General features: G+C 40.4%; 1 protein-coding gene across 1 annotated transcript in view; it reads left to right on the top strand.

The window, feature by feature from the left end:
- SVIL (supervillin) overlaps nucleotides 1-27346 on the top strand; it is a 103342-nt gene that overhangs the window by 9453 nt on the left and 66543 nt on the right. Inside the window, 4 exon segments of the mRNA XM_038529910.1 lie at nucleotides 6450-6507; nucleotides 6623-6774; nucleotides 9823-10477; nucleotides 26016-26096. Of these exon segments, the coding sequence (XP_038385838.1) occupies nucleotides 6450-6507; nucleotides 6623-6774; nucleotides 9823-10477; nucleotides 26016-26096 (946 nt within the window).

Genomic DNA, 27346 nt, shown 5'->3' with positions numbered 1-27346 from the left:
ATTGGTTATAAAAACATACTTTTTCACAAATCAAAGATAACGCCACGTATTAATCAGATTTATGTTTCCAAATTCACACGGTCTTTAAAACGTGTTTAAAAAGTGTTAGAGCCCCTCCTCCCCTGAATTTCATGTGACTTCCCCATAGTCTTATTTCACATTCTGCACTTTACGAATTTGGGCAGGCATGTTTGGAAAGACCCACATATTACCGATAATCTCACTTCTCCATCTTAACAAATATTTTAATGATTCTGTCAACTCTTGGCAGTATAATGGGGAAAGTAGGAATCGGTTGCAGCTTTTCATGGCGTAGAGTTTCATGTCTGTCTATACATTTACAGAAGTTTCTTTGTGTTCATTTAGTGGGAAATTCTTGCTTCTGTGAAATTGAGCGTTAAAATGATCATTGGCTTTTCTCATTGGCTTTTCTCTGAGGGTCTTCCTTTAACTGTGTATCACAAGCAAGTTCTCCAAGGGTTAAGAGCCTTCACCTATGTAAAGATTATAATATTAAAATAGATTTTCCGCTTAACAATTATGAAATGGACCAAGTATATTACTCTACTTTCTTAATAGCTTTCTTGAGATATAATATACGTAGTATACAATTCATCCATTTTAAGTATACAGTTCAGTGGATTTTAGCATATCCACAGAGTTGTACATCCATCACCACAGTCAGTTTTGGAACACTGTCATTATCCCAAAAAGAAATCCCACACTTCTTAGCTGTCACTGCCACCGCCCCCCCACCCCCACCCCTCTGCCCATTCCTCTAGTTTTGTAATCACTTATTTTATAAGCTGCTTGTCTTTAGATTAGTGGCTGCCATCCAAGTGTAAAAGTTAAAGTGTGTTACTTCTCTGGGAAGTCAGATCAGTTTTCAGGACATTCTGGGTCTGGCCTGTGCTCTTGGCCTGTCCAATTCAGGGTGGGAGAGAGGTGTTCTTGGCAGTCCCTTGCCACTTATATTTCTTTGGAAGATTCTACTGTACTTGGGTTTGGACAACTGAACTCGACAATAACTTTACCAGAAAGCCTGTTTCTCAGGGCTAATTAAAGAAACTGTTCCCCAAGAAGACTACCCAGCAGACCAAATTATGCTGGGTATTGGCATTATATATTATGATAAAGCATGTTAGGCAGTTAAATGACTTTATAAAGTATGATAGACCTGACAGCCATTGCCCTTAAATTACCTGACTTGGAAAATGACCATTGATTCCCGTCAAAAATAACTGAAGAAATAGACTCATGGAATCTGTATTGCCACAGAAGCACCATTCGGAAATCCTCAGATAAGGGCAGCAGGCTAAGAGAGCAGATGCAATGAGGGATAATTTAGTGTGTGTCACAGTTTTAATGTACTTGAAGGCGAAGTAGAAAATTCATTACAACCAAAGTTAGATCAACAGTGCCTGTTTAGATCTGTATTACATGATGACTAGTATTTCTATTACCTGAGACATTTATGAATTGTACAGATTATGCCACAGCATGCAATCAATTGAATTATGTCTGCTTAATCCCATTTAAAAAAATTTATATTTCCTGTTTTTAGGAAATATACACTGATGAATTTAAGATGTACCATGTTGCCAGTTACACTTGACTGGTTCAGAAAGATTAATATGTAGGGATGTCTGGGTGGCTCAGTTAGTTGAGCATCAGATTCTTGGTTTTGGCTCAGGTTGAGATCTCAGGGTGATGGGATGGAACCCCAAGTCGGTCCCCACATTGGACGTGGAGCATGCTTGGGATTCTTTCTCTCGCTTTCCCTCTACACCACCCCCCCCCCCCCCCCCGCTCTCTCTCTCTCTCTCTCTCTCTCTCACTCTTTCAAATAAATCTTTAAAAAGCTGATATGTAAATATGTGTACATCCATGCATGTGTGTACACACATAACACATGTAAATATGTGTACGGAAAAGGATAAAAATAAAGCAAATGTAGTAAAGTGGAAGCATGTTATGAACCATGTCTTCATTTTTCTGTAAATCTAAAATGATGTAACAATTAGAAAGAAAAGATAAATTTTGGTAGACCATAAAGAGTAATAAACTGTATTCAAGACTATCATCCAAGGGCACCTGGGTGGCTCAATAGTTGAGTGTCTACCTTTGGTTCAGGGCATGATCCCAGGGTCCTGGTATTGAGTCCCACATCAGGCTCTCCACAGAGAGCCTGCTTCTCCCTCTGCCTATATCTTTACCTCTCTCTTTGTGTGTCTCATGAATAAATAAATAAGAACTTAAAAAAAAAAAAAGACTATCATTCACATGATACCTTGGCGTAGTGCTTTATGAGTGAAACAACAGAGGGCAACATAGATTTCTACAGCTGGGTGACTTCTGTGATTTCTTAGTATTAGCTCTTTTTCAATGCTTTATAATAAACCTGACCCAAAAATTCCAGCTGGAGGGCCTAAGAGGTTGTTGGATTTCCTCCCCTGGAAAGGGAGGAAAAAGTACACACACATCAGCAATTCAAATAAAACCTCATTCTCTTTTATACAACTGAAGTGTTTTCCCATGGGATAGATATACTAGAGTAATTATATCGCATGTTTGTTTTGCTAATTTTACTTTAAAATTATAGTCTTGGGAAAGGAAGCTTGTCTATGATTTCTTTTGTCTTCCACATCTTTTCTTTCCCCTGTAATCTCATGTGTATAGGAATGAAGCAAATCTTGGTAACTAAAAAATATACTTGTTACAAAGAATAGACTGAGAGGTAATTTGTTTGCTTAAGGGATTTTTTTTTCCCTAAAAGATTCACTATAGATTTCTACTAAGAATGAATAAGCATGCTGATATATTTATTTATTTATTTAATTTTCACGTTGTCTCTATACCCAACATAGAGCTCAAACTCACCATTCCGAGATCAAGAGTTGGGTAGTCTACCAACCGAGCCAGCCAAGTGCCCCTTGCTTGCTGATACATTTAAAGTATTGTTTGATTTATGACCTCATTTCACTCCTCAGTAAATAATCAGAGAGGACTATAGGTTATAGGCTTGAAACGGTTTTGAGTTTAAACCTGGGTGTTGTTGAAAAGAGTGCAATGCTAGCTAGTGGTGTCTGTCATTGGGATAACCTAGAGCATGGGCATCCTGGGGACTGGCTGCTTATTTTAATCTTTGTCCTGGGATCTATGTTTCTCATCCCTGGGGGGGGCTTTGGAAACAAATGAAAGCATTTTTGTGTCATTCCAACTAATGATGATTAGGCATTTGGCAGGAGAGCCAAGGATACTTAACATCCTGAGGTGCAGGACTCATGAAGAAGCTTTTCATTCACAAGGCCATTAGCATCCCCATCATGATCTGTTATCTGGTCCAGAGCCAGCTGATGAGTCTGGGAACCTGAGGACATGCACCTGAATGTCTGCTAAATGCTATCCTAAGACTTAGAGCAGGGAGTGGCTGTCAGATGACTGTTCACTAGCAGACTGCCCAGCGTGTTCTGTCCAGAAAAGGACAGAGATCACCATGGACAGTAGGATAAATTGGCTTACTCTTTCCCTTACCTTTTTTCCTCACTGGCCAGGGCTTCTTGGAATTCAGTTTCTGGGACAAATGACTATTCTGACCATCAGCCCATTCCCTTCTCATATCATCTTAGTTTTTATAGAATATTGAAACATGTAGGTAATGGCAGTAGGAAAAGTAGTTTTGTTGTGGGTGAGGTATTTGCATACTCTGCCAACTAGTTGATCATTCCTTTCATAATAAGACTGTCAGGAAATGGGACGCCTGGGTGGCTCAGTGGTTAAGCATCTACCTTTGGCTCAGGGTGTGATCCTTGAGTCCCAGGATCAAGTCCCACATCAGGCTTCCTACGCAGAGCCTGCTTCTCCTTCTGCCTATGTCTCTGCCTTTCTCTCTGTGTCTCTCATGAATAAATGAATAAAATCTTAAAAAAAAAAAACTGTCAGGAAGCAACTTGCTACTTAGCTTTTTCACTGTACTGCTGGAATCTTTTTAAAATGTCTTTAGTTACATTAATTTCTATGGAAAAATTTAAAATCTAACGAAATAAAAGTAATTTTCAGTCTCAAATTAGATAAAGAAGTATATCTTAACTTTTTCCAATAGAAGCTATAGGACACTGTGTGTTAAATTAATATTTTTATCCTTATCTTGCCTTAGCCCATTTAGGCTTCTGTAACAAAATATCATAGACTGGGTGGCTTTTAAAGAGTTCATAGTTCTAGAGGCTAGACCAGAAATCCGGCGTGGTTGGGTTCTGGTGAGAACCTTCTTATGACCTACAGACTCTCAGCTTCTCACTGTGTCTCACATGATAGAAGGGTGAGGGAGCTCTGTGGAGGCTCTTTTATAAAGGCACTAATCCTACTCATGAGGGTAGAGCCAATCATCTCCCAAAGTTCCCACCTCCTAATACTGTCACTTTTGGGATTAAGACTTTAGCATATGAATTTGGGGTGGGACTAAACATTTAGACCATAGCATATCTGGGTGGAGGGTCAGTGGCGTTACACCCTGTAGATCCTATTAATACAATCTGCTTCTTAGGTACGATTTTGACACATGTCTGAAACCTACCTTTCAGAACACTTGGAAAATATTTTCAAAATGCGTACTACCAGCTATTGAAGTTTTATCACACCATCACCTTGCTGGAGTTAATTTGTTAACTAGGAGGCTATGATTAGTCAAGCTTCCTCAAAAGGAAACATGGCAGGATGCATTATTATCATTATACCCTCATTGTCCAAATAGGAACATCATTGACAGTGCAGAACGAGTACACTTCTGCCTCCCATCACTCCAGTTCCTGGGAAAGGCCACTGAGGGAGAGACTTTTTTGAAGCCAACTATCTTAACACAAGTCAATTTAGTCTTAACTGAAATTTGAAGGGGCTATCATTTAAAAATAAATAAAGACAAGGCTTGTATCTCCAGAGACTATGAAAGGGCAATATAAAAGATGTGTGTGTGTGTGTGTGTGTGTGTGTGTGTGTGTGTGTGTTTCTGTGTGGTTTTGACTCATTACAGAAAAAAAAAAATGACAACTTTAAAAAAAGAAAGGAAATTAAAGTAGTTGAAAATTAAATTCCAGTATTCACAGGCACCCGACTGAGTCAGTCAGTAGGGCATGTGACTCTTCATCTCAGGGTTGTGAGTTCAAGTCCCATGGTGGACATAAAGTACTTTATGTTATTTTACTATTTTATTATTATTATTTTAGAGAGGGAGATGAGGAGGTAGGAGGAGAGAGATTCTTAAGCAGGCTTCGTGCCCAGTGCAGAGCCCAAAATGGGGCTGGATCACACAACCCTGAGATCATGACCTGAGCCAAAATCAAGACTCAGACCCTTAACTGACTTAGCCACCCAGGAGCCCCAAGATATAAAGTTTACTTTGAAAAAAAATAAAATTAAAAAATATTCCAGCATTCTAGTATGCCTCCTTTGATTCAACCTTTCAAAGTTCCATGGGCCCCCAGAGCTGTCAGTGATACCTCTTCCCAGTATTCCTGGGCCCTCAACAGGAGCCACTCAGACGAGTCTTTATGAATTCATGTGATTGAAGAGGAGGTGAGAAGAGAGACCTTTACTCTCCATCAAATTTGGCCATTTCTCCAAAGAACAATTATTTAGTATCTCAGTAATATCCTTGTAGTCAGTATCACGTGAGATCCTCCCAAGCTCAGCAAAACATTTGTCTGCCCATCCCGTGTTACCAGGAGAATTAGGGCAATTACTTTATCCATCATCCACCCAAATTATAGCAAGGAAACAAATGTTAACATTTTCTTCTAGCAAATGCTGGTAAGGGGAGGCTGAGGAACTGTGTTAACCTAAACTGCAGTTAATGGCTATATCCTCTATTAGGTACCACTGGGAAGACAATCAGGTAGTTACAGATTTTTACAGGTTAATTAATAGGGCAAAATAGGGGTGTGGTGAGACAGTAGTTGTAGCTTGCTGATGGGTGTGTGGTGCTTCTAGTACTTGTCTCTACTTTTGCAGACATTAGAAGTTTTCCAGAATGCAAAGCTTGGAATACTTTATTGAACCCACTAACAGTTAAAAACATAGTGAGCTGTGTACTTGCTGGAGAGATCTTAATGTTCAGTACGTCCCTGGATGAAGTAGAATTCGTTCTTATCAATCTATCCCTTATTCATGGTTTTACTTCTTAGCAAAACCTGCAGTGTGTATGGTGTGTGTGTGTGTATGTGTGTGTATGTGCGTGTATGTATGTACCTGGATGCACATGCTTCCCATTTGGCATCTGCCCTCCTGCCCTAGAAGACAATCTCCCGGAAAACAGGACCTGTGTCAGTTCTGTGTATCACTGCTCATGGGAGCCAAGAACAGAAACATAAGTTCAATAAATATATGCTTCATGAATGAGTAAAATGAATGCATGACTACTAGAAATTGGAGCATCTTTTTATTCTTCTTTATTTTAGTTGCAGAATTAAGAAAAATCTTTGAACCAAAGAGAAACGAATTTTTAGAAATGAAAAGGTAAGATATTTATCGTACCTAATTAGAAAGTAGAAGAGCTTGCTGAAGCAGTATTCACTTTTCCCCGAGAACTGATTTCCATGGCTCACGAGGTCTGTTTTGGTATCCTGCACAGAAAAGAAAGAATTGCCAGGCGCCTAGAAGGAATCGAGACGGACACCCAGCCCATCCTCTTACAGAGCTGCACGGGGTTAGTGACTCATCGCCTGTTGGAGGAAGACACACCCAGATACATGCGAGCCACAGACCCTGCCAGCCCCCACACTGGTGAGCATGCTTGCCTGGTGGCCTGCCATCAAGCCTTTTTATCCAGTGCTATTAGAAAATGAGATATTCCACAAAAATGAATTGTGTAGATGTACTTACTTTTTAAATATACATTATTTGTGAAAAACTGCAATGACACGTATATCAGCTCTGCCCTGCTCCAGTATCATAGTGGTAAGAAGTGATTCCTACTGTTGGTAACTCCTGGGACCCCTAAAGGGCAGGAACCATGTCTCCCTCTTAGTACCTTCAGCGCCCTGGCACAGGACCTGCTGCCTGAGATCCTCAATGAGAGTTTTTAGGGGTCTGAATGAGGCTCCTTTAAACAGAGTACCCAGGTGCCCAGCACAGGGCCTGGGGCCCGCTCAAAGCAGGGAGCATTAAAAGTGAACCTGGACCTTGAGTGGTTAGTTCTTAGTCTAGGTGTTTATGCAATAAACATTCTATTTAATGTTTTGGATATTTGTTTTATATTAAGCAGTATTTCAAACGTGACTTTTTTGATAACTGTCAATGTTAGGAACATCAAATATTCAACTTGGCCTTGGAAGAGGATGACCCATATGGGGGGCTGTTCTTCTCACCCCATTCCTGGCTCCGCAGCTCTGTGCTGCTGCTTTTTATAGCTAGTGTTTTCTAGTTTCTTCCTCAGAGAGGGCTGTTGATCTCACTTCATGATGTAATCATGTCACTTATCTGGATGTCCTGATCTTCTGTGGCCAGAAAACTAGAGAATTAAGATTTAAGTTACATGGAGAATCAAGAATTAGGCAGAGTTCCAAAATTTAGAGTCAGAAATAAACCCTCACTCATATAAAAGTAAACCTATGTATTATATGATAATTTAAGCATCACATATTCGTGAGAAATGTAGACTTATTTAATAAAACAGTACTGGGAAAACAGGTTCTTGTACAGTGGGAGAGGGGACGTAGCCCTCTTCTCATTTATATGAAAGACAAAAAGGGATCCCTGGGTGGCTCAGCAGTTAAGCACCTGACTTCGGCCTGGGGCATGATCCTGGAGTCCGGGATCAAGTACCGCTTTAGGCCCTATGCATGGAGCCTGCTTCTCTGCTTCTCCCTCTGCCTGTGTCTCTGCCTTTTCTCTCTGTGTCGCTCATGAGTGAATGAATGAATGAATGAATAAATAAATAAATAAAATCTAAAAAAAAAAAAAAAGAAAGACAAAAAAAAACCATGGAAAACATGGGTGAATATTTCATTCAAATTGAATGGAAAAGGACTTTCAAGACACAGAAACAGCTGGAGAAATCAAATGACCAGGTCAATCTACTACATAGCAATTCACATCTAGACTCCAAAAAAACCTTCCACATAGACAACAAAATATTAAACAAGTCTGAAATATTCATGAATAAGATTCAGGTTCATAGTCTTATAAAAGTGCATGCAAAACCAATAGAAATAGCACTATGAATCAATAGAATACAGAGCAATAAGCTTGACCAGATATTCCAGAGAAGAAAAAAGTAATAAAAATGGCTAATAAATAATTTAAAAATGCATATATTCTCTTTTTCTAGTAATGAAAGGAAATTTTTAAAATGAATACTCAGTGTTTATAAGAGAACACATCTTGCAGATTCAAGTGTAAATTGATACAAACTTTATAGAAATTAATTTGGTAGTCTAGGAAGTTTCTTAAAATGATACACTTTCTGATAAAGCAATTAGATGTTTATCTGTTGTGATAGTAGTCAGAAAATCAGACTGATTAAAAGTTAGAAACAATGAAAAAAAAAAAAAGAACGTAAATGCCCAGGAATATGAGAAGGTTTAAATTAGTTATGGAATGTCTATCAGAATATTATGAAGCCAGGGCACCTGGCTGGTTCAGTGGTTGAGCATCTGTTTACCTTTGGCTCAGGTCGTGATCCCAGAGTCCTGGGATCGAGTTCCACATCAGGCTCCCTATAGAAAACCTGCTTTTCCCTCTGCCCCTGTCTCTGTTTCTTTCTCTTTTTCTCTCATGAATCAATAAATAAAATCTTAAAAAAAAAATGCCTAACATGAAAACAGGAAGATAAAACTCCAAATCACCAATAATGACTAATATATAGTAATCAATAAACTGCTAATTTATTCAACATTTCTATATATTCCTTCTAGTCCTTTATAAAATTGATTTCTTCTATATAAAATAATTCATGTTTTATGTATCCTTAATGTTGTGTATATACATTTCCCTATATTTGGAAGTCTTATTTTAGGGACATAAGATGTAGTACTTGATCCCAGAACCCTGGGATCACAACCTGAACCAAAGGCAGACGTTCAACCACTGACCCACCCAGGCACCCCTAGATATTTTCTGTATTAAGTATGTGTGCTACAATCGCAGAACTCCACTTTTGTTAAAAAAAAAAAAAAAAAAAAAAAGAAGGGACACATACACGAAGAACTCGGTACATACTGAGAGGGCCCATTGGTTACTGTCAGATCCTGTGAAACCACAGTCTGTCATTTGTCAAGTTACAGTGGTTTATTTATTTATTTTTTTAAGATTTTATTTATTTATGAGAGACACAGAGACAGAGAGAGGCAGAGACACAGGCAGAGGGAGAAGCAGGCTCCATGCAGGGAGCCTGACGTGGAACTGGATCCCAGGATCCCCAGTATCACGCCTAGGGCAGAAGGCGGTGCTAAACCTCTGAGCCCCTGGGGCTGCCCATTACAGTGGTTCAGGTATCTGTTATCTTTTCTAGAGGACTCCCAACTCATCCTCTGGCCTCCTACGTGAAATATTAAACTCAAAAACAGAAAGGTAACTAGGTAAGAGGCAGCCAGCCAGCCAGGAGTGAGGAGCGGAGCGTTAGCGGGGGCCGTGGGGTGGGTGGCTAGCGGGTCTCCCTGCGGGCCTCGCGCTTCTCCCGCAGCCCAGGTGGTCGGTGGCGGGATGCGCCTGCTGAGATGCGGGTCCTCCGCAGCGCGGGCGCGCAGGTGCATGCTGTGCACAGAAGGCGGAGGGCTAACCGTGCGCCTGTCCTTGAACGCTGTCTGTGTGCCCCGTGTGGTCCCCTTGTAGGCCGGTCCAATGAAGACGAAGACACCTCGGATTCCTCGGCGGAAAAGCAGACCCGCTCCAGGCTCTGCACGCCAAGCTCGGGCGTCCACGGTGAGCCGTCGGGCGGTCCAGCTGCCCCGGACACGCAGGCCCTGGAGTCCAAGGCCGAGAGAATCGCGCGCTACAAGGCGGAGAGGCGCCGGCAGCTGGCCGAGAAGTACGGCATAGCCCTGGATCCCGAAGCCGACGCGGAATCGCAGTCCCGATACTCCAAGTCCAGGAAGGACGCGGAGGCTGCGGACAAAAGGGCTGGGAAGGGCGACAGGCAGGCCGAGCCGGGCCCGGAGGCGAGCTCTGCGCACCCCAGGCCCTGCGTGCGCGAGCCCAGGGACCACGGCCTCCTCGCGGGCGATGGTCTGTCCGACCCCGACGTGCTGCTCGGCGTGGAGAACCACAGACGTGCACAGGAGCCCGGCGCCGGCGGGCCGCCCCGTGACCCGGCGCCCCCGGCCGAGACTGCCTCGCCCTGCCCGTTCCCCGGGCGAGAAGGCGCCTTCAGTGAAGTGCCGAGGTCCCCGAGGTCCCCGAGGTCCCCGAGGCCCACGCGCAGCGCGGCCCCGGCCTCCCTGGGCCCCTCGGCCGCTGACCCGCCGCTGGCTCCCGAGGCCCGAGCCAGGTAAGCGTGCGGCCCGCGGGCTGCGCTTGTGTCTGCTTTGCTCCCCAGCCGGGGTCTGGGCACCCCCGTCCTGCCGAGGGTCCGCTGCTGGCGGAAGTAGGTAACAGAGCAATGTTTAAACGTCCACAGGAACAGAACCGGTTCTGCCACAGCAGGATGCTTCAGCTTCTTCTTTTTGAAAATGATAAGCTGACAGGTGTCGTGGGGACACTTTGATGGGAGCCTCCCATCACATCGGGACCCTTCTTTTTATGCATTTCTTACATGCCTCTAATAATTGTCTCTTTTAATATATATTTTTCTAATTGGTGACTGTTTTGTTGCTGTCATCTAAAATCACAAAGCAGAAGGACCACGAACACTGTGGAAGGGTCTGGGTTTAGGGGATGAAGTATGACTGCAGTACACCCTGAAAATAACTGTAACGTATAGCTGCACGCACAAATACATCAACATGCTAAGAAGACAGCTGGGTAGAAGAGCGCCTCATTGCAAAAATCAGTCATTAAGAGTAATTGTCCTACACAAAGACAACAGCACAAGGACAAACAAAATTTAAAAAGGTATAAAATCGGAAACTTTTCAAATGCCAGAAGAGAATATATGTTCCTAAACTTAAATTTCTAAATTTAAATTTAAAATTTCTAAATTTAATTTAGAAATTTAAATTAAACTTAAATTTAAATTTAGAAATTTGAGTTTAGATTTCTAAATTTAAAATAAATTTCTAAATTTAAATGAAATTTAAATATCTAAATTGAAGTGAAATTTAAATATTTAAATTCGGTAAGTGTGATGACCATGTTCAAAATGCAATTCACTTAAACGTCCTACTTACAAGTTTGGGGCAATTGTCTAGGTAGACTGCTAAGTATGATTTTCAGTCCAAATAAGCATTAGCTTCTCAGGCGAATTGAGGAGAGGTGAGGATCCAGCAAATTTATTCTGGGGGGAAAAAAAAAGTATTGCAAAATACTCCTATTTCTTTCATACTGGAACAGAGCAGTAAATGTGGTCCTCTTTAGGTGCCAGTACTACAACTGAAACAGATCATTTTACTTATTGAAGTTTATTGAGTCAAAGACCTGTCCCTACTTACTTGATCATTCACACTAAAATATTTAGAGATGTTAGTTCCTTAGAACTAACTTTACTTTAAATACTTTAAAGCCTGATTTGGGATTCTGAGCGCCTTTGTTCAGCTTTTGGACTTCTTGAATTTTGAGACTGTGACCTGTTGTCTCAGTTTTTGAAATGAAAATCTATTTTATGGGAAGCCTGCATTTCACAGTAGAAAAAATGTTCTTGCCTTAGTCACTGTCAAAGCCAACTCTTTGTGTGCTTTGTGAACAAGACAGAGAAACCTAGCAGTCCAATTTAGAGAGGAAATTAGAAATTTATAATTACATGGGTTTAAAGAAAATTCAGAGCCTAATTTCTGATTGCCATATTATGAAAACTTGAGTTGTTAACATGGCATCCAGGTTAGTCATCAAAATCACATAAAATCCTCATTGAGATCTTGAATCATTTGTAATAATAACTAAAACTTGGCTGGATGCTCCAGGTAGAAAGATAAGGTATATAATAGTTTTGTGTAAGTTAAAATCTTAATATTTAAAAATCATCTAGAATGTGAAATCTTAAGAGATATTTCTTTCTCAATTATTTGAAGAGGCATATTACTTGGAAGTTTCCATAAGCCTAGCCTCAGCCTCTTAGCACTTGACTTTCACAAAGAGGGGATTAAAAGAATTAAAAAATTGTAAAGGAATTCTTGAGGAGGCGTATGCTTTATTTATCTGTTTTTTTATTTTAAAAAGGCATGTGTTTTTTAAAAGCCATTCAAGGCATACAAATTTATGATTCATAGGCAGAGAAACCAATCATTTCATATATATTAGGAAACTACTGTCATATATTAAAAAGGATGGAACATAATGTGTGACAAGTATGACATTAAAAAATAAAGATATAGGGCAGCCTGGTGGCTCAGCAGTTTAGCACCTGCCTTTGGCCCAGGGCGTGATCCTAGAGTCCCGGGATCGAGTCCCACGTCGGGCTCCCTGCATGGAACCTGCTTCTCCCTCTGCCTGTGTCTCTGCCTCTCTGTGTGTGTGTGTGTGTGTGTGTGTGTGTGTGTGTGTCTCATGAACAAATAAATAAAATCTTTAAAAATAAATAAAGATAGAAGATATAATAAACAGCATGGAGGTTCTTCAAAGAGTTAAAAATAATCTACAATTCAGTAATTGCACTATTGGGTATTTACCCCCAAAATGCAAAAACACTAACTCAAAGGGATACATACACCCCTGCATTTATAGCAGCGTTACCCGATTATATATACATAGATAGATACATAGATAGATAAAGATAGATATAGATATAGATATAGATATAAATATAGATATAGATATGCTATTCAGCCTTAAAAAAGGATGAAATCTTACCATTTGCAACACATGAGTGGAGCTGGAGAGTATAATCCTAAGTGAAATAAGTCAGAGAAAGATATATACCATATGATCTCACTCATATATGAAATGTAAGAAACAAAACAGATGAGCAAAGGAAAAAAGAAAGAGGGGCAAACCAAAAAATAGACTCTTAACTATAGAAATCATAGAGAACAATTTGATGGTTAAGGGTGAGTGAGGTGATAGGTCAAACATGTGATGGTGATTTTTTTTTTGTGTGATGGTGATTAAAGAGTACACTTATCATGTTGAGCACTGAGTAATGGATGAAAGTGTTGAATCACTATATTGTACACCTGAAACTAATGTAGCACTGTATGTTAAAAAAGGATTTATTTTGTATTGACTTTGGCAGTTCATCTTGTAAAGACTTATTAAATGGATTAATATTCTACTTAGATGTCCTTTCTTTAGAGCCAGGAAATACGGGTATCAGAAAGCCATGGTCATCTGATTTCCATTTGGGAAGAAGAAACACAAAAATACTTTGTGAATTATAACAATAACCAAAGAAATTTCAGTGTCTTAATAACCATAAATGAAAATGCAATGTCATCCAATATGGAAATATGTAAAAGAAAAGTTTAGGGAGATTAAGGAGTGACCATAAAAAGTATCTACAGATAATGAAATTATTTTATACCACATGAATTTGTGGTATTGAGATGGAATATTTTTCTCACTGCTACGCTATACTCTCTCATCACCTACCTCTGCCAAGTATTTTGGCTATTAATCTCTGAATTAACTCATTCCCATTACATCATTTTATTTTTTGCTCACTAGCAAGAGGCTATTCCTTTTCATTAATTACAAAAAGAATGTGTCACTCATAAATATACTATCAAAGACTTCCTATGGCATCCTAAAAATTCTACTATAAGCCAGACATCAAATGCACAGCTTCTGTATTTCTCTACACACACTAACACATGTGCATACAGAACAGTCAGTATACAGTTAGGAGCATTCTAAGCTCATAACTGTCTATAGGGCAATATTTAGCTGAGCAGTAAATTTAAATTTATTAGAATTATTTAATGTTCATTTGAACACGTGTATCATTAAGAAAATATGTATGTCAAGGGTCTTTAGTTCAAAAATCCTATAGCTGCCTGGGAGTGCAGGTGAACACATCATTCTGAAGCAAATGGAGAATATATATATATATATATATTCTCCATTAGAATAGAGCCTAAGACACCTCATTTTTTTTTAAAGATTTTAAAAATTTATTTACTCATGAGAGACACATAGAGAGAGGCAGAGACATAGGCAGAGGGAGAAGCAGGCTCCCTGCAGGGAACCCAATGCAGGACTAGATCCCTAGACCCCCAGGGGGTCAGAATCTGAGCCAAAGGCACCACTGAGCCACCCAGGCTAAGACACCTCTTAATCCTCATCCCCCAATCCTGCCAAGCCCCTCAATTTAGAATTTTAGAACAGTGTTTAAGAGTTCTAGACTACCAGAACTAGTAGTTCAAAACTACTAGAGTAGTGTTGCCAATATGAACCATTCTTTGCTAATTCAGCCATTGTGAATTTTAGAATAAAATTCAAAGGGATCTGGGGGCTGTGGATTATTCAAATTTTTAAAAATCTGAGCTCCTGTTACTAATAGAAATCCCAAATGCAGAATTTGTATTTCTTAGCTAATAAAAAAAAAAGAAAATGCATCATATTTTTATTTCTAAACTCATTCCCTGAGCCCCACCCCTGCTGTTTTCCTGAGCGTATACTGTGACTCCCAGTTCTCAACGACCTGTTTATTAGTCAAAGAGGAAAATTATACCTAATTTCCCAGTCGTGGTCCACTCTAGAAAACCCTCCTTTGTTTGTTTCATGACTCCACTTCTGTCTCCGCCCCTTTTTCTCCCACTTAGCAAATTGCATCATTAGAAAATGAATATGGTATGTAGAGCCATCCCTGAAATTTGACCCAGGGAGAGCTGTCATTGGTCAATGATGCTTTGTCCACAATAGGCCTTTTCAGAGACTTGGTGACAGGCAGATTCAGCCAACTGAGAAGGAAAGGGGCTTAGGCAATGCTCTTATAGGTTATTTCTGATTATATTTGCTCATCTTCCGGGAGCGTCTCAGTCTAAAAACTGCCGTCGGAGCCTCAAACTGACTGTTTTCCTTGTTAATTGCCTGTTAACCTGCCATGATAGAAATGTCCACAAGGGAGTGATACAGAGGAAGAATGCTGCCTCTGGCCATCCACGTTGCATTCCTGTCTCAGCCCCTGTCCCCGAAGAGCAGGAGTGTTCCTGACATAGCTTCCAGGTCAGACCAGGTGTCCTAGAAAACCTAGATCTCTAACACCTAGGTCTCTAAAGAAGAGGCCTGCCAGTACTCTCATAGATCTCCTAATGGGATGGAACTCTTTTCACCTTTTAGCCCCTGTATCCCCAAACATCTTCTTTTCACCCTGCTCTGCTAGCTTTTGACTGTTAAAATATGGTTAACTCATTCCCATTTTTTTTCTGTTCTCACTGGCAAGTATCAATTTCTGTTCATTGAATTAAATTATGAATGTCACCCAGAATCCTAGCTAGTATGTCCTAAAATTCAAATGTCTGCCAGATTTTAAGTGCAGAACCTGCCATGTGCGTGTGCCGTCCCACATTCGTGTGCCTGCACGTAGACACAAAGCAATCATTAGTACTTTTTCTGAACAAGCAACTTGAAGCATATAAACTGTTAATTTTAATGAGATGCCTAAGTTCATAACCATTCTTCTTAAGCTGAATACTGGTTTTTAATTAGAAGCTGTTATATTATTAGAGCTGGGCACCCACAGGGTGAAACTAATTCTACTGTGCTGGATTTGACTTCATTGTGGCAGCAGGAAGCACTTTTTAGTCTTTTGATTCTTAGGAGTTACAGGGAGTGAAAGCCTATTATTATATACTTAGGGATACAACCAAAAGCAACTCCCAACCTCTATGACAACTTAGGGTGAGTTCTTGTTTCCTGCTAGCCAGTTGCCACATCATAGGAGAGTTCTGTTATACCCAAGGTCACCATCTCACTATTTTGTCCCAGTGACCCTGTGGTCCTCTCCCAGGAGAGTGACTTCTGCCCTATAGAGAGTTGCTTCACCCCAAGACCCCACAAAAATAGATACTCAATGTTAAGGAATTTTAAATTCTTAGAAACAAAAGTAATCCTGGAGATTATTTAAACATCAGTTTTATACATGAAAAAAACTAAGGATTAAAGAATTAAATTAAGACCATATGGCTACTTTGACAAAGTTGACCATCATCCATCACCCATTCATTCAGTCAAATTCCCTGAATCTGCCAGTTCTTTCCATTGTGCTCTGCTCCCCTTACTTATATCAGTTCTATTATCTAACACAGTGGAGAAGAGTTTGCTGGTTTTGCCCTTTGAAGGTTAGAGATTTTTAGGAAAGAACAGAGGAATTAGAGAAACAATTTATGTGGATTTACATAAGGTCCTTAAAAACTTGGCCCTTATAAGCAAAATGAAAACTTGTAATTTAAGAGAGTTCATCCTAGGCATCCACGTATCCATGCATACCTCATAGGCATGGATTTATAGATTAATTTCAGCTCTGACATAGTTTAACTAATCATTGAAGAAAATTATATTGAGTCTCCTGTGTACCAGGCACTGTGCTCCTACCTGGCTATATTATTTAAAAAAAAAAAAAAAAAAGTGTAGGAAATAACTATAACACAATAGAGTCAGTAAGGTTCTAGAGATCAAGGTTGGGTGCCAGGGGAATACCAAGATGGCGTATTAATTTTTCCTCCATGGAGAAGTGGTCAAAATTGAACCAAGTCCTTACAGATGTGGTGAATTTGCTAGCCATGGAAGGCAGGCTGCTCCCAGGACCAAGACGTCAATACCCAGTGAAGATCTAAGAGGAGGAGGTAGGATGAGGCCAAGTGCCAGGTGGGGAGCAGTCATGGAGTGCCTCAGATGACACAGCAGGTGTTTGGCCTTTGCCTTGCATCCAATAGGAAATTTCTGAAGCATTTTAAAGCAAGGATGATTGATTTTGCTTTTTAGAAAGATTGCTCTGGAGGAGTATGGAAGGTTGGTTGATCAGAAAGAGAGTTGATTCCAGTCAGGCAGGCCACAGGTGTGTAGGTTGCAGTTACCCAGGCATGAGATAATGAAGTCTGTGCTTTGAAGTTGGCCTTTGTCATTAACTTGGTCCTGTTTGGCATTTCATTAGATAGTCTGGCAGATACCAATAATAGGCTGATTAGATTTCTGAAGGAGGGATTGTAAACAAGTTTGGTGATGGTGAGGAAGAGAGTGGAAGGAGGGATAGAACAGGAAGAGAGAGGAGAGAGCACATGTACCTATGCCAAGGTTGGAAACTAACAGGATGAAATTTAATAAAGTCCTCTACTTGGGGGGGAAGAATCAGCATACAAGTTCAGTATTGGGGAAACCTGATTTAACTACAGTTCATGGGAAACAGACCTAGAAGTTTTAGTTGACAGTAAATTCTTTATGTGGCTGCCAAAATGGCTGGTCCAGTCTTGGGGTACAGTACTGAAAGTGAACTGCCAATAGCACAAATAGTCCTGGTCCACCCGTGTTCTACAGTGGTCAGATTACATCTGGGTATCTCGTTCTAATTGAGCTGTTGACAAATGAGAACTTATCCAGAGAGTCTACTTTCCTGTCTGCCCTGCTTTCTTGACCTTTCAAAGTCTTTAGAAACTTCTCCCTGTCTTAATAGAAACTAGAGTCATTTTAGAAGTCTCTTACACATTCTCAGATGCTTAGACTCTCAAGCCAGTCTGTTCTCATTATCAGATTGTCATTTTCCCAGTGTGGTTCTAAGGCTGAAGTTTGGCATGGCATAGGGAGCCCTGTTGTTACCAACCTGGCTTCTCATTGATGATGATTCTGCCTGAAGGGAAGCACAGAAAGAGATCGTGAATTTGTGAGGTGTCTCACACATGCAGCTTCACCTGTACCTCGTGTCTTGGGAAGAGGGACATTCAAATGCCTTACTGCCTGCTGACATACCCAGGTTTAGCAATTCTGTCAGGATGGCCCAAACATGGCAACAGGAATTTAGTATTATGCTGATCCATAAGATCAGTAAGGATGATCTTGATGATGGCATTACTTTAGAAAACAGGCCTTACATGAAGGGGACTTACCTGGTCAGAGTCATTTTCTTGTCTCCTTCCCTGCTACTGCCAGCATCTAGCCCATACCAAGTATTTCAGTTGATCATTTTTGAATGAAGGTTCTGTTGTCTTCTGTATTTTCTTCAAGCGTCACCAGACTGTAACAGTGCTACTTGAAATAGCAACTCTGCAAACTGTTTATCAGCCAGTGACCTATGAGGGACTTGCAGCTGAGTATGAATCTTGGGTCCTTTTCTTCATCAAAAATGTCATGCTGTGAGCAAAATGTCAGCTGAACTAAATGGCAGGCTTGGGAACTCCACTCTTGTGCTGGTCTCTTATCTAATCATGGCCTGGTGACACCAATGAGCAGAACACACTTTGAGCGCTTACATGTGACAAGGCTCTTTCTACTTTCTCTGAAGCTGGAGTTCTTGTATATGATCTCGAGTCATTGTGCTCGTAAATATTACTAAGCTGTGAGTGGGAATCATGATGTGGGGGGTGGATAAGGCTGCTTTTTGGGGCCTCATTGAACTCAGTCTCCAGTCCTGAATGGCTGATTTTTTTAAATTTTATTTATTTATTCATGAGAGACACAGAGAGAGAGGCAGAGACATAGGAAGGGGGAGAAGCAGGCTCCATGCAGGGAGCCCGACGCGGGACTTGATCCCAGGTCTCCAAGATCAGGTCCTGGGCCGAAGGAGACGCTAAACTGCTGAGCCACCTGGGCTGCCTTGATTGGCTGATTCTAGGTTAGTCTCAGGACTAAGGCAGCCAAGTCCCTGAACCACTTTGTTCTAGCAAGGGGTGGTTAGAATCTAAGCGGAGAGGTGGAAATCCCAATCTAGCTGGCACTAGAAGCTTGAGCCACTTTGGAAGAACCCCTAGGGCACCTTCCTCAGACTCCAGTGCTTTTCTAGATAGTTCTATCTATGTGCACATACCTTCCATCATTGCACTTTCTCATCTGAGGCTGTAGCATTTAGGCATTCAGATTAGTTCAGAGGGAAGCTGGAAGAAATTTGTTATTTCACGTTTATCCTACTTCTGCTTCAAGAAGGCTCTGTATTTCTACCTTTTCATTGCTCAAGAAGTCATCTATCTATCATCTATCTATCTATCTATCTATCTATCTATCTATCTATTTAGAGAGGCAAACAGGAGGGAAAGAGAACTAAGCAGCCTCCACACCTAGTGCGTGAGACCAATGTGGGGCTTGATCTCCTGACCCTGAGATCAGACCTGAGCTGAAATCAAAAGTCAGATGCTTAACCAACTGAGCCACCCCAAGAAGTCCCCACCTTATAATCCAACAGTGGTATATTTGTTAATTGAGGTACAGTTTTGGTACAGTTCACATCAAAATGCACATATTTTAATGATGCAGGTTGGTGAGTTTTGGGAAGAGTGTAACCGGTACTATAGTTGAGATAGAAAAGGTTTACATCACTGCTGTACCTCTGTCCACCATTGCCTGTTCTCTTTTTGCATGGACCTAACTTAGTATCATACACTCAACTCATTATGTTGTACCAAACCAACCCTTCCCACCTGGTTAATTTTTTTAACTAAGTTTTAAATATTAGACATAGTTAAGCATAACATTAAAAGGACACTGCATTAAATAACAGCATCAATGTAATATTTTTTTTAAAAAAAAAAAGAACCTAAAGTATTATTTGCCACTATTCAGATGTGATCTTTTTGTTTTTATTTTTAAAAATTCACCTAATATTATACTACTTCTCCAAAACAATAGCCCCTTGGCCCCAGAAATAAATTTTGTACTCTTATGAAATGACTTTTTTTTTTTTAATTTTTTTTTTTAATTTATTTATGATAGGCACACAGTGAGAGAGAGAGAGGCAGAGACACAGGCAGAGGGAGAAGCAGGCTCCATGCACCGGGAGCCCGATGTGGGATTCGATCCTGGGTCTCCAGGATCGCGCCCTGGGCCAAAGGCAGGCGCCAAACCGCTGCGCCACCCAGGGATCCCATGAAATGACTTTTTAATCTGGGTTTGAACATCCCTTAGCCACCTGTCAGTCTTGCAGTCCGATTGTATGGAAAATGTGGTCCAAAAAGTTCCATTATAGGGATGCCTGGGTGGCTCTGTGGTTGAGCGTCTGCCTTTGGCTCAGGTGGTGATCCTGGGGTCCTGGGATTGAGTCCCACATCAGACTCCCCGCAGGGAGCCTGCTTATCCCTCTGCCTGTGTCTCTGCCTCTCTCTGTGTGCCTCTCATAAATAAATAAATAAAATATGTTTTAAAAATTTCCATTATATTCCATAGTTTTAGCATGTCTGTGAATTAGCCAGATCAGTTTTACACCTTGATCCACCATTTTGGGAGCCAAGCATTTAATTCAAAAGGAAGAAATTAAATTGGCTTCTCCACTAATGTCAACACTTAAGAGTGACCACTCTGGGCAGGTTTCTCAGCCTCTTTGGGCATTGGGGAGAAAATTTAAAGAAAAGAAAGTAAAAGATCCAAAATAGATTTTGTGGAATTGACTGAGTTTAGCTCACATTTTCATTTGTTATTTATTTATACATATTTTTGCTTTTAAAGGATGAAAAGAGAGATTTGAATTTAAAAATTCCAGTAACTATGCTAAACATGTATGTCAAAGTAAATCCCTGAACTGTGACAGTTGTCTAGATCAATTATGAAGGTATGCCAAATTACAGTTTCTAGAAATGTTAGATCTTTAATAAGATATTTTTATTGTAGTATAATTTATATATAGTAAAATTCACCCTTGTTAGTGAAATTTTGTGAATTTTGTCAAATATCTAAAGTTGTAACTCTCACTACAATCAAGATATAGAACCATTCCATCAGCCCAAAGATTCCTTTGTGTGCCTTTGTGGTCAGTCCTTACCACCACCTCCAGGTCCTACCAACCAATAATCTGTTTTCTGTACTACAGTTTTAGACTTTTAAATATATAAAATCAAATTCCTTAAGTATTTTGTTCTTGTCAGTTCCAAAGAAGTCATATAAGAATTGAATGAAATTATTTTTTTAATCATAGGAGAAATGTAGTATCAACTATTTAGAGTATCATCAGAAAAGGAATCCATCTTAAATGGCTGAGATTTAAACTTACAAGATACTTCATACAGAGCTGATTTTAAATTTCTGATTTCCTAGTGAATTCTCAGCATGCAGTGAAGTCAGGTGTCCATGCTAAAATTATTTTCCCTGATGCACACATTGTACCTGTGGCATAGCAGACACATGAATATTTATCAATGAATGTTTAGTTGATAGTTAGCTATTGTGATGCTGAGCCTGAAAAGTGCCTATGAAAGTGGGAGTTAGATTGTGAATTAGGTGTCATGTCATGTTGTCATTTTCTGCATGTGCCAGAGGAGGAGGGGCAGCTAAGAGACCCAGTCAAACTATAATATTCACTTGGGCCTCAGAGTACTTCTGATTCTTTCCACTTAACACCCAGCATCACCTGCTCCCAGTTTATCCCTCCCATGGATTTTCTTATTTCCAGATGGTTGAGTCTTACACTTGTCTTCTGCTATAGATGGCTTTGGTGGGGAAAGGAGACAAGGTCTCATGCACCTTGCCCCTGCAGTCCCCTCCCACCCCAGACTCAGCAGGAGGGCCTTCTGAACCAAACTGCTCTTCACTGTTGGACACCTTTGATTTCATGTTGTGCATTTGGAGAAAAAACAGGAAGAAGATAATTAAGTTTTGTAGGATTTACAGGTAATTTCCAGGCTTTCTGCTGAAGGTAGAATAATTGCAGCTGAGACCACTATCCAGTCAGAGTTGTGGGTATGGCCAGGACACCTTTGGTGCCTTCCTTGCTTAGCCTCAGAGCACGTGAACATTGGCATCCCCACTACATCATCTCACTCCAGCCAGGGAGGGGTTGCTCATTCATTACCCATTCATTTTCCAGAATTCAAAGCCTATAGCACTGGAGAGGAAGATGTAGCCTCAAGGGTCTCACAACACTTGGGTTCAAGCCCCAGCCTTTCTTGTGATCTGGGCCAGTTAATATACCTTTCTTTTTTTCTTTTCTTTTTCTTTCTTTTTTTTTTTTTTTGTACCTTCCTTGCTTTATCTATAAAATGAATATAAGAACACCTCTGAGGGTGTGTGTGATCATTGAACAGTTCATCCATCCCACAAAGGAACAGGTATCGAGACCTGTTCCTTCCCACACACTGTTCTGGGTGCTGGTGATACAATGGGCTTTTCTCAAGAAGCTCATTTCCCCTACTGAATCTCCCTCCCCTAGGAAAAAGCAGCAAACAAGCATGCAACATGATAAATGTAGTAAGTGCTATGAAGAAAATTCGAGCAATTCAGTAGAGGGAGACAGAGAAATGATTGGCAGTTGCTATTTTGATATAGAGTGGTTAGGAAGGACTCTTTGATAGGATAGTAGTTAAGTGAAGACCTACATAAAATGAAGCAGCCTTGCAACTGTTGGGGTGAATTGGCCCAAGCAGAAGTAGCACCCACAAAGATCTGAGGGGACTCCATGCATGGAGCATTTGAGGAGGGGAAGAGGAGGTGAGAGAGATGTGGAGGAGAGGGGTGCACAGATCAGGGAGGGCCCATCACCAGGGCTTTGGGTGAGTTGTGCTCTAAATGATGTGTAGAGCCGTATAAGGGATGGAAAAGAGGAATAACCGATCTGGCTGCTAAGCTGAAAATAGAGTGTAGGTGGGCAAGGATGAAAACAAATAGAATAATTAGGGGGCTATCTTAGTAATCTGAGTGAGAGATGGTGGTCGCTTGAACTAGAATGATGGCAGCAGAGGGGAGGAAAGAGGTTAGGTTTTGAGGGTCACCAGGGGAATTGCTGATAACAGATGTGGGGCATAAAAGAAACCAAGGAATCGAAGAGGAGTCTTGAGACGAGGCAACTCGAAGTGGGGCATTGTCATTTGCTGAAATAGAGAAAGCTCCAATGCAGGTTGACTTTGGAGGGATACCAAGAGTCCAGTTTTTGGACATGTTATACTCAAGATATCCACCAGATATCCCAATGGAAGCATCAAGTGGACAGCGGAGTCCAAGAGTCTGAGGTGAAGGGAGGGAAGCATGGAAGTAGAGACTGATGGGAACATCAAGGCACTTGAATGTCAGTGGAGGAGGAGAGGAACCCATCTTGGGCACCCCGAGCTCTAGAGGGGCAGGCGGTATGGGGAGGAGGAGACCCAGAAGGCTGCTGAGCCAGGTGAAGGGAGGGATCGCCTGCATCAGATGCTGCTAGTGGATGAGGGAGAGAAGGACCAAGGAGGGAGCCTGTGCTTCGAGCCAGGGGGCGAGGCATGCTCTAAGCAGCCTGTGTCCAGAAAGTGTCCCATTCAGATGAGGTGTCTCCCCATCCCTTCTCCTTATTTTCTGGTCCTGATGGCAGAAAATATCACCAAAGTAAGTGCCTCAACCAAAGTCAAGGATCCTAGAAATACTTTGAGAAATACTGTTCTAAATCACTCCTGCTTAAGTAAACGTACTTAAGACAAAATCATCCTCCTGGTTGAGGCTGGACCATGTTCCTTGAAATCATGTGACTTCTGAATTAAGACTCTGTATGTCTCATCTCTTTAAAATATAAAAGCAGTAACTCGGAGATGGATAGTTGGATGTTGTCTATGAAAAAAGGAAGGAGAGGAAGAGCATTTGAAAGGGCTTGCCACATTCTTGGCATGATGCCTTCTCTACTTTCAGTTATTTATCATTACATTCATATGTATCATATGTGAAATTGTCAAAATTTGAGTATTTGCTACCATGCTCATAGTTACTTGGTTGTTTAGCTAGAGGGCTAAACACCTGAGGTGTAATGAATAAATGGAGCCCAGCAAGGATCCCAAGTCTCTGTATGATTTTCACTTTTCAGATGCTGATCCATCATATTCTTTAGCTCCTGATTTTTTTTTTTTTTTTTTTTTTGGTGGTGTTGACCAAGTTCTAGTCTTATCAGTGAAAGTCATGTTCAAAATGTTGCACAGCACTTCTCAGTTTACAAAGAATTCTGTTATACAAAAAGCATTTGAGTCTTAAAATAGTTTTGTGAGGTAGGCATCTCAGTTATATTAACTTGATGGTTTTCAAAAGCAAATATCTGTTGCTCCCTCTTCTACTATATCCTGTCCTGGAGTGATTGCCTCCTTTCTTAGCTGCAAATGATAAGCTAATTATTCCTATGTTTAAATTAGAAACTTGATTGATTGATTGATTGATTGATTGATTGATTGATTGATTTAACAGAGAGAAAAGCATGAGGTGAGAGAGCAGCAGGCAGAGGGAGAGGGAGAAGCAGGCTCCCTGTTGAGCAGAGAGCCTGATGTGGGGCTCTATCCCAGGACCCTAGGATCATGACCTGAGCCAAAGACAGACACCTAACTGATGAGCCACCCAGATACCACCCTTAAAAACTAGACCCTTTAAAAAAAAAAAAAAGATTTTATTTATTTATTCATGGGAGACACACACAAACACACACACACACAGAGAGACAGAGATATAGGCAGAGGGAGAAGCAGGCTCCATGTAGGGAGCCTGATGCGGGACTTGATCCCAGGATTCCAGGATCACACCCTGGGCCAAAGGCAGACACTAAACTGCTGAGCCACCCAGGGATCCCCAAATAGACCTTTTATAATTGGAAATAAAACAGCTTTCCATACATCTGATTTTTTGTTCACTACTGACTAAATTACTGTAATGCTGGGGATAGAAGGGTGGGCTAACAGGTTTGGGTATAGAAAGATGGGGATTCCAAGCCTAGTCTATGACAGATTTCAGTGGTCACAAGAAAAAGTACGGTAGTGGTTATAGACTGGTTCTTGCCTGTCAGCTTCAACTAAAACTTGAAATAAAATGACTTTTAGAAAATTAAGATTATTTGATTATTATTCTCTTTTCTTGGAAACTGCTTTCAACTAAAATGTGTTTCTAGCCTAGTATTGAAAAAACTCTTACAAATAAGTTGGTCTGGTTTTTTTTTTTTTAATTTATTTTTTATTGGTGTTCAATTTACTAACATACAGATGGTCTGGTTTTAAGCTGGTAAACATTCCCTTTCTGCATTGTAAGGTGATATAGATCAGCAGTCTTCACCTCCTGTGGCTTGCTTTACCACAGGGTTTTCCTGGCCTGTTCTAAAATATCTTCAGCCTGGCATAATTCCTTCATAACATTCAACTTTGCATTATAGCTGAGCGTGTGTTGAAGAATGTATGTGTAAATCATATCTTGCCTGCCTGTAGTGTAAGTTTTTTAATGGCTGAGATGATGCTTGAGTCACTTTTGGTACTTCTCAGAGCCTAGTACAGTGCTTCGTACATGGTAGGAACTCAACAGTTATTGAATTGACCTGAATTAGTAATGGTTATATAATCGTTATGTTAGTTCCCTTATTTAGTGACAAATATAAAAGGAAAATGTACAAGAGCAATTAAAGATATGATCTTATTGAATTTCTTTTTATTTATCTCCTTTATGTGATACATGTCATTTTGCATGGACACTATCTTTATATTTGGCTCTTTACCAATGTACCTTGACAAAACTTATAGATAAGTTGATATTTAATCCGACTTCTTACAAGAAAACTATCTGGTATTTGTGGGGAAAGTGTGACTTTAACAGACTCCTAATACTTTCACATTACTTGGAAAACACTTTAGGAGGTGGCTTTGGATAGATATATTTCAATCTCTTGGGTTTAGTAATGGGCCACGTGTCCTTGGGGGTTCGTGAAGTGAATATAAACTCCATGGCAAAATGCACTTACACATTTTCAAAAGCCAGAACTAGTCTTTACTTAAAGACTTTACTTAAACAAAAATCAGCCTTTATAGTTTTAAATTATAATTGTCTGTAGATGTGTTGACATTCAAATAGAAATTATCTGAAGTTTTGTCTTTTGTACGTGATAGTACCGGGAAACCCAAACATGAGTGGTTTCTCCAGAAAGATTCCGAAGGGGACACACCTTCTCTTATCAACTGGCCTTCCAGGTATATCCCAAGATGAAAGTCTTGGCTTATGTGTAGTGAGTGCTTCTACTTCCCTGCTGACATGCCTTGCTCTTCCACACATTACTGAATGAATGCTAACTCTCTTCTTGCCCTCTTAATGGCAGTGTTTTTGAAAATTATGTGTTCACAAGGAGCTGCTGGAAGTTACTTTTTGAATGTTTGCTTTTCTACTCCAATTGCCTTAATCCCTGCTAATAGTATTTCCCCCCCTCCTCTTTTTTCCCCTTTTTGAAAATCTTTTGGATTACACTTCTTCTCACTTCTCTCCTTTCTCACCAACCCACACACCACCAAGTGGGGGCAGTAGTGAGCACCTAAATAAAGCCTCTTGGTTGCTCTCCTCTTGAGTCACTCTAACCAGCTAGTGTCCCATCTGGTCAACACCAGCTGGATCCACCCAGCACTTCCAGCCTCCTCCTCTCCATGTCTCCTCATCTCTAAATCAATAGTTAATTTTCACCAGTTGCACTTAAGGCATGTGCTTTTAAAGGCAAACAAAAAACCCCTATCATTTCATTTTTAAGGTTGGGGGCAGGGAGAGGCGGAAGGAGTAAGAATGAATAAGGCTGTGGCAGGACAAAGCACCCATATACTGAGTTTCTAACAGTCACTTTGTTCTCAGCTGAGGACAACATTCAGATTGTCTCTGATTAGAAGGACACATTCCACAGGAGAACTTGAACCACATTTCAGTCTTCTTTTGATTAACAAAGCTTATAAATATGAAAACCTCCAACACTGGCTAGTCTCTGGGAAAAATAACAACTCGGAATGCTTTCTTTTTTCCTCCTGAATTGTTCATGGTAACTGCCTTTTATGTGTGTCTTTGATTTTTTTGTTAACGAAATATACATAGATATCCTACATGTTGAAAAACATGTAGGCGTTTATATCAAATTTAGCTGGGTGCATTTGTCATTTAAGGAAATATTCTCTTCCGAAACTGTCATTAATAATTATTTTTGCTGACCAATATTCAGGAAATGAAGGTTTAGCCCCAAGAAATCACTTTTCCCACTCTAAAAACGTGTTTTACTTTTTAAAGATGATTGCGAATTAGTAATCTATTCTTAAACAGCTTCAGTGGTTTCTCCTTTCTCACTACATGGCATTTCAAAAAGTAAAGATAAGTACCAGCTACTGCTATTAAATGGTTAAAGTACTAAGCCTTCCATGTACTTCCAAACCACCACATTACATTTTGTCACTACCATTTCCATTTAAAAAGC

The sequence above is a fragment of the Canis lupus genome, chromosome 2, assembly GCF_011100685.1.
Source record: "Canis lupus familiaris isolate Mischka breed German Shepherd chromosome 2, alternate assembly UU_Cfam_GSD_1.0, whole genome shotgun sequence".
In the NCBI taxonomy this organism is placed as follows: domain Eukaryota; kingdom Metazoa; phylum Chordata; class Mammalia; order Carnivora; family Canidae; genus Canis; species Canis lupus.
This window is presented reverse-complemented; position numbering and strand designations above follow the sequence as displayed.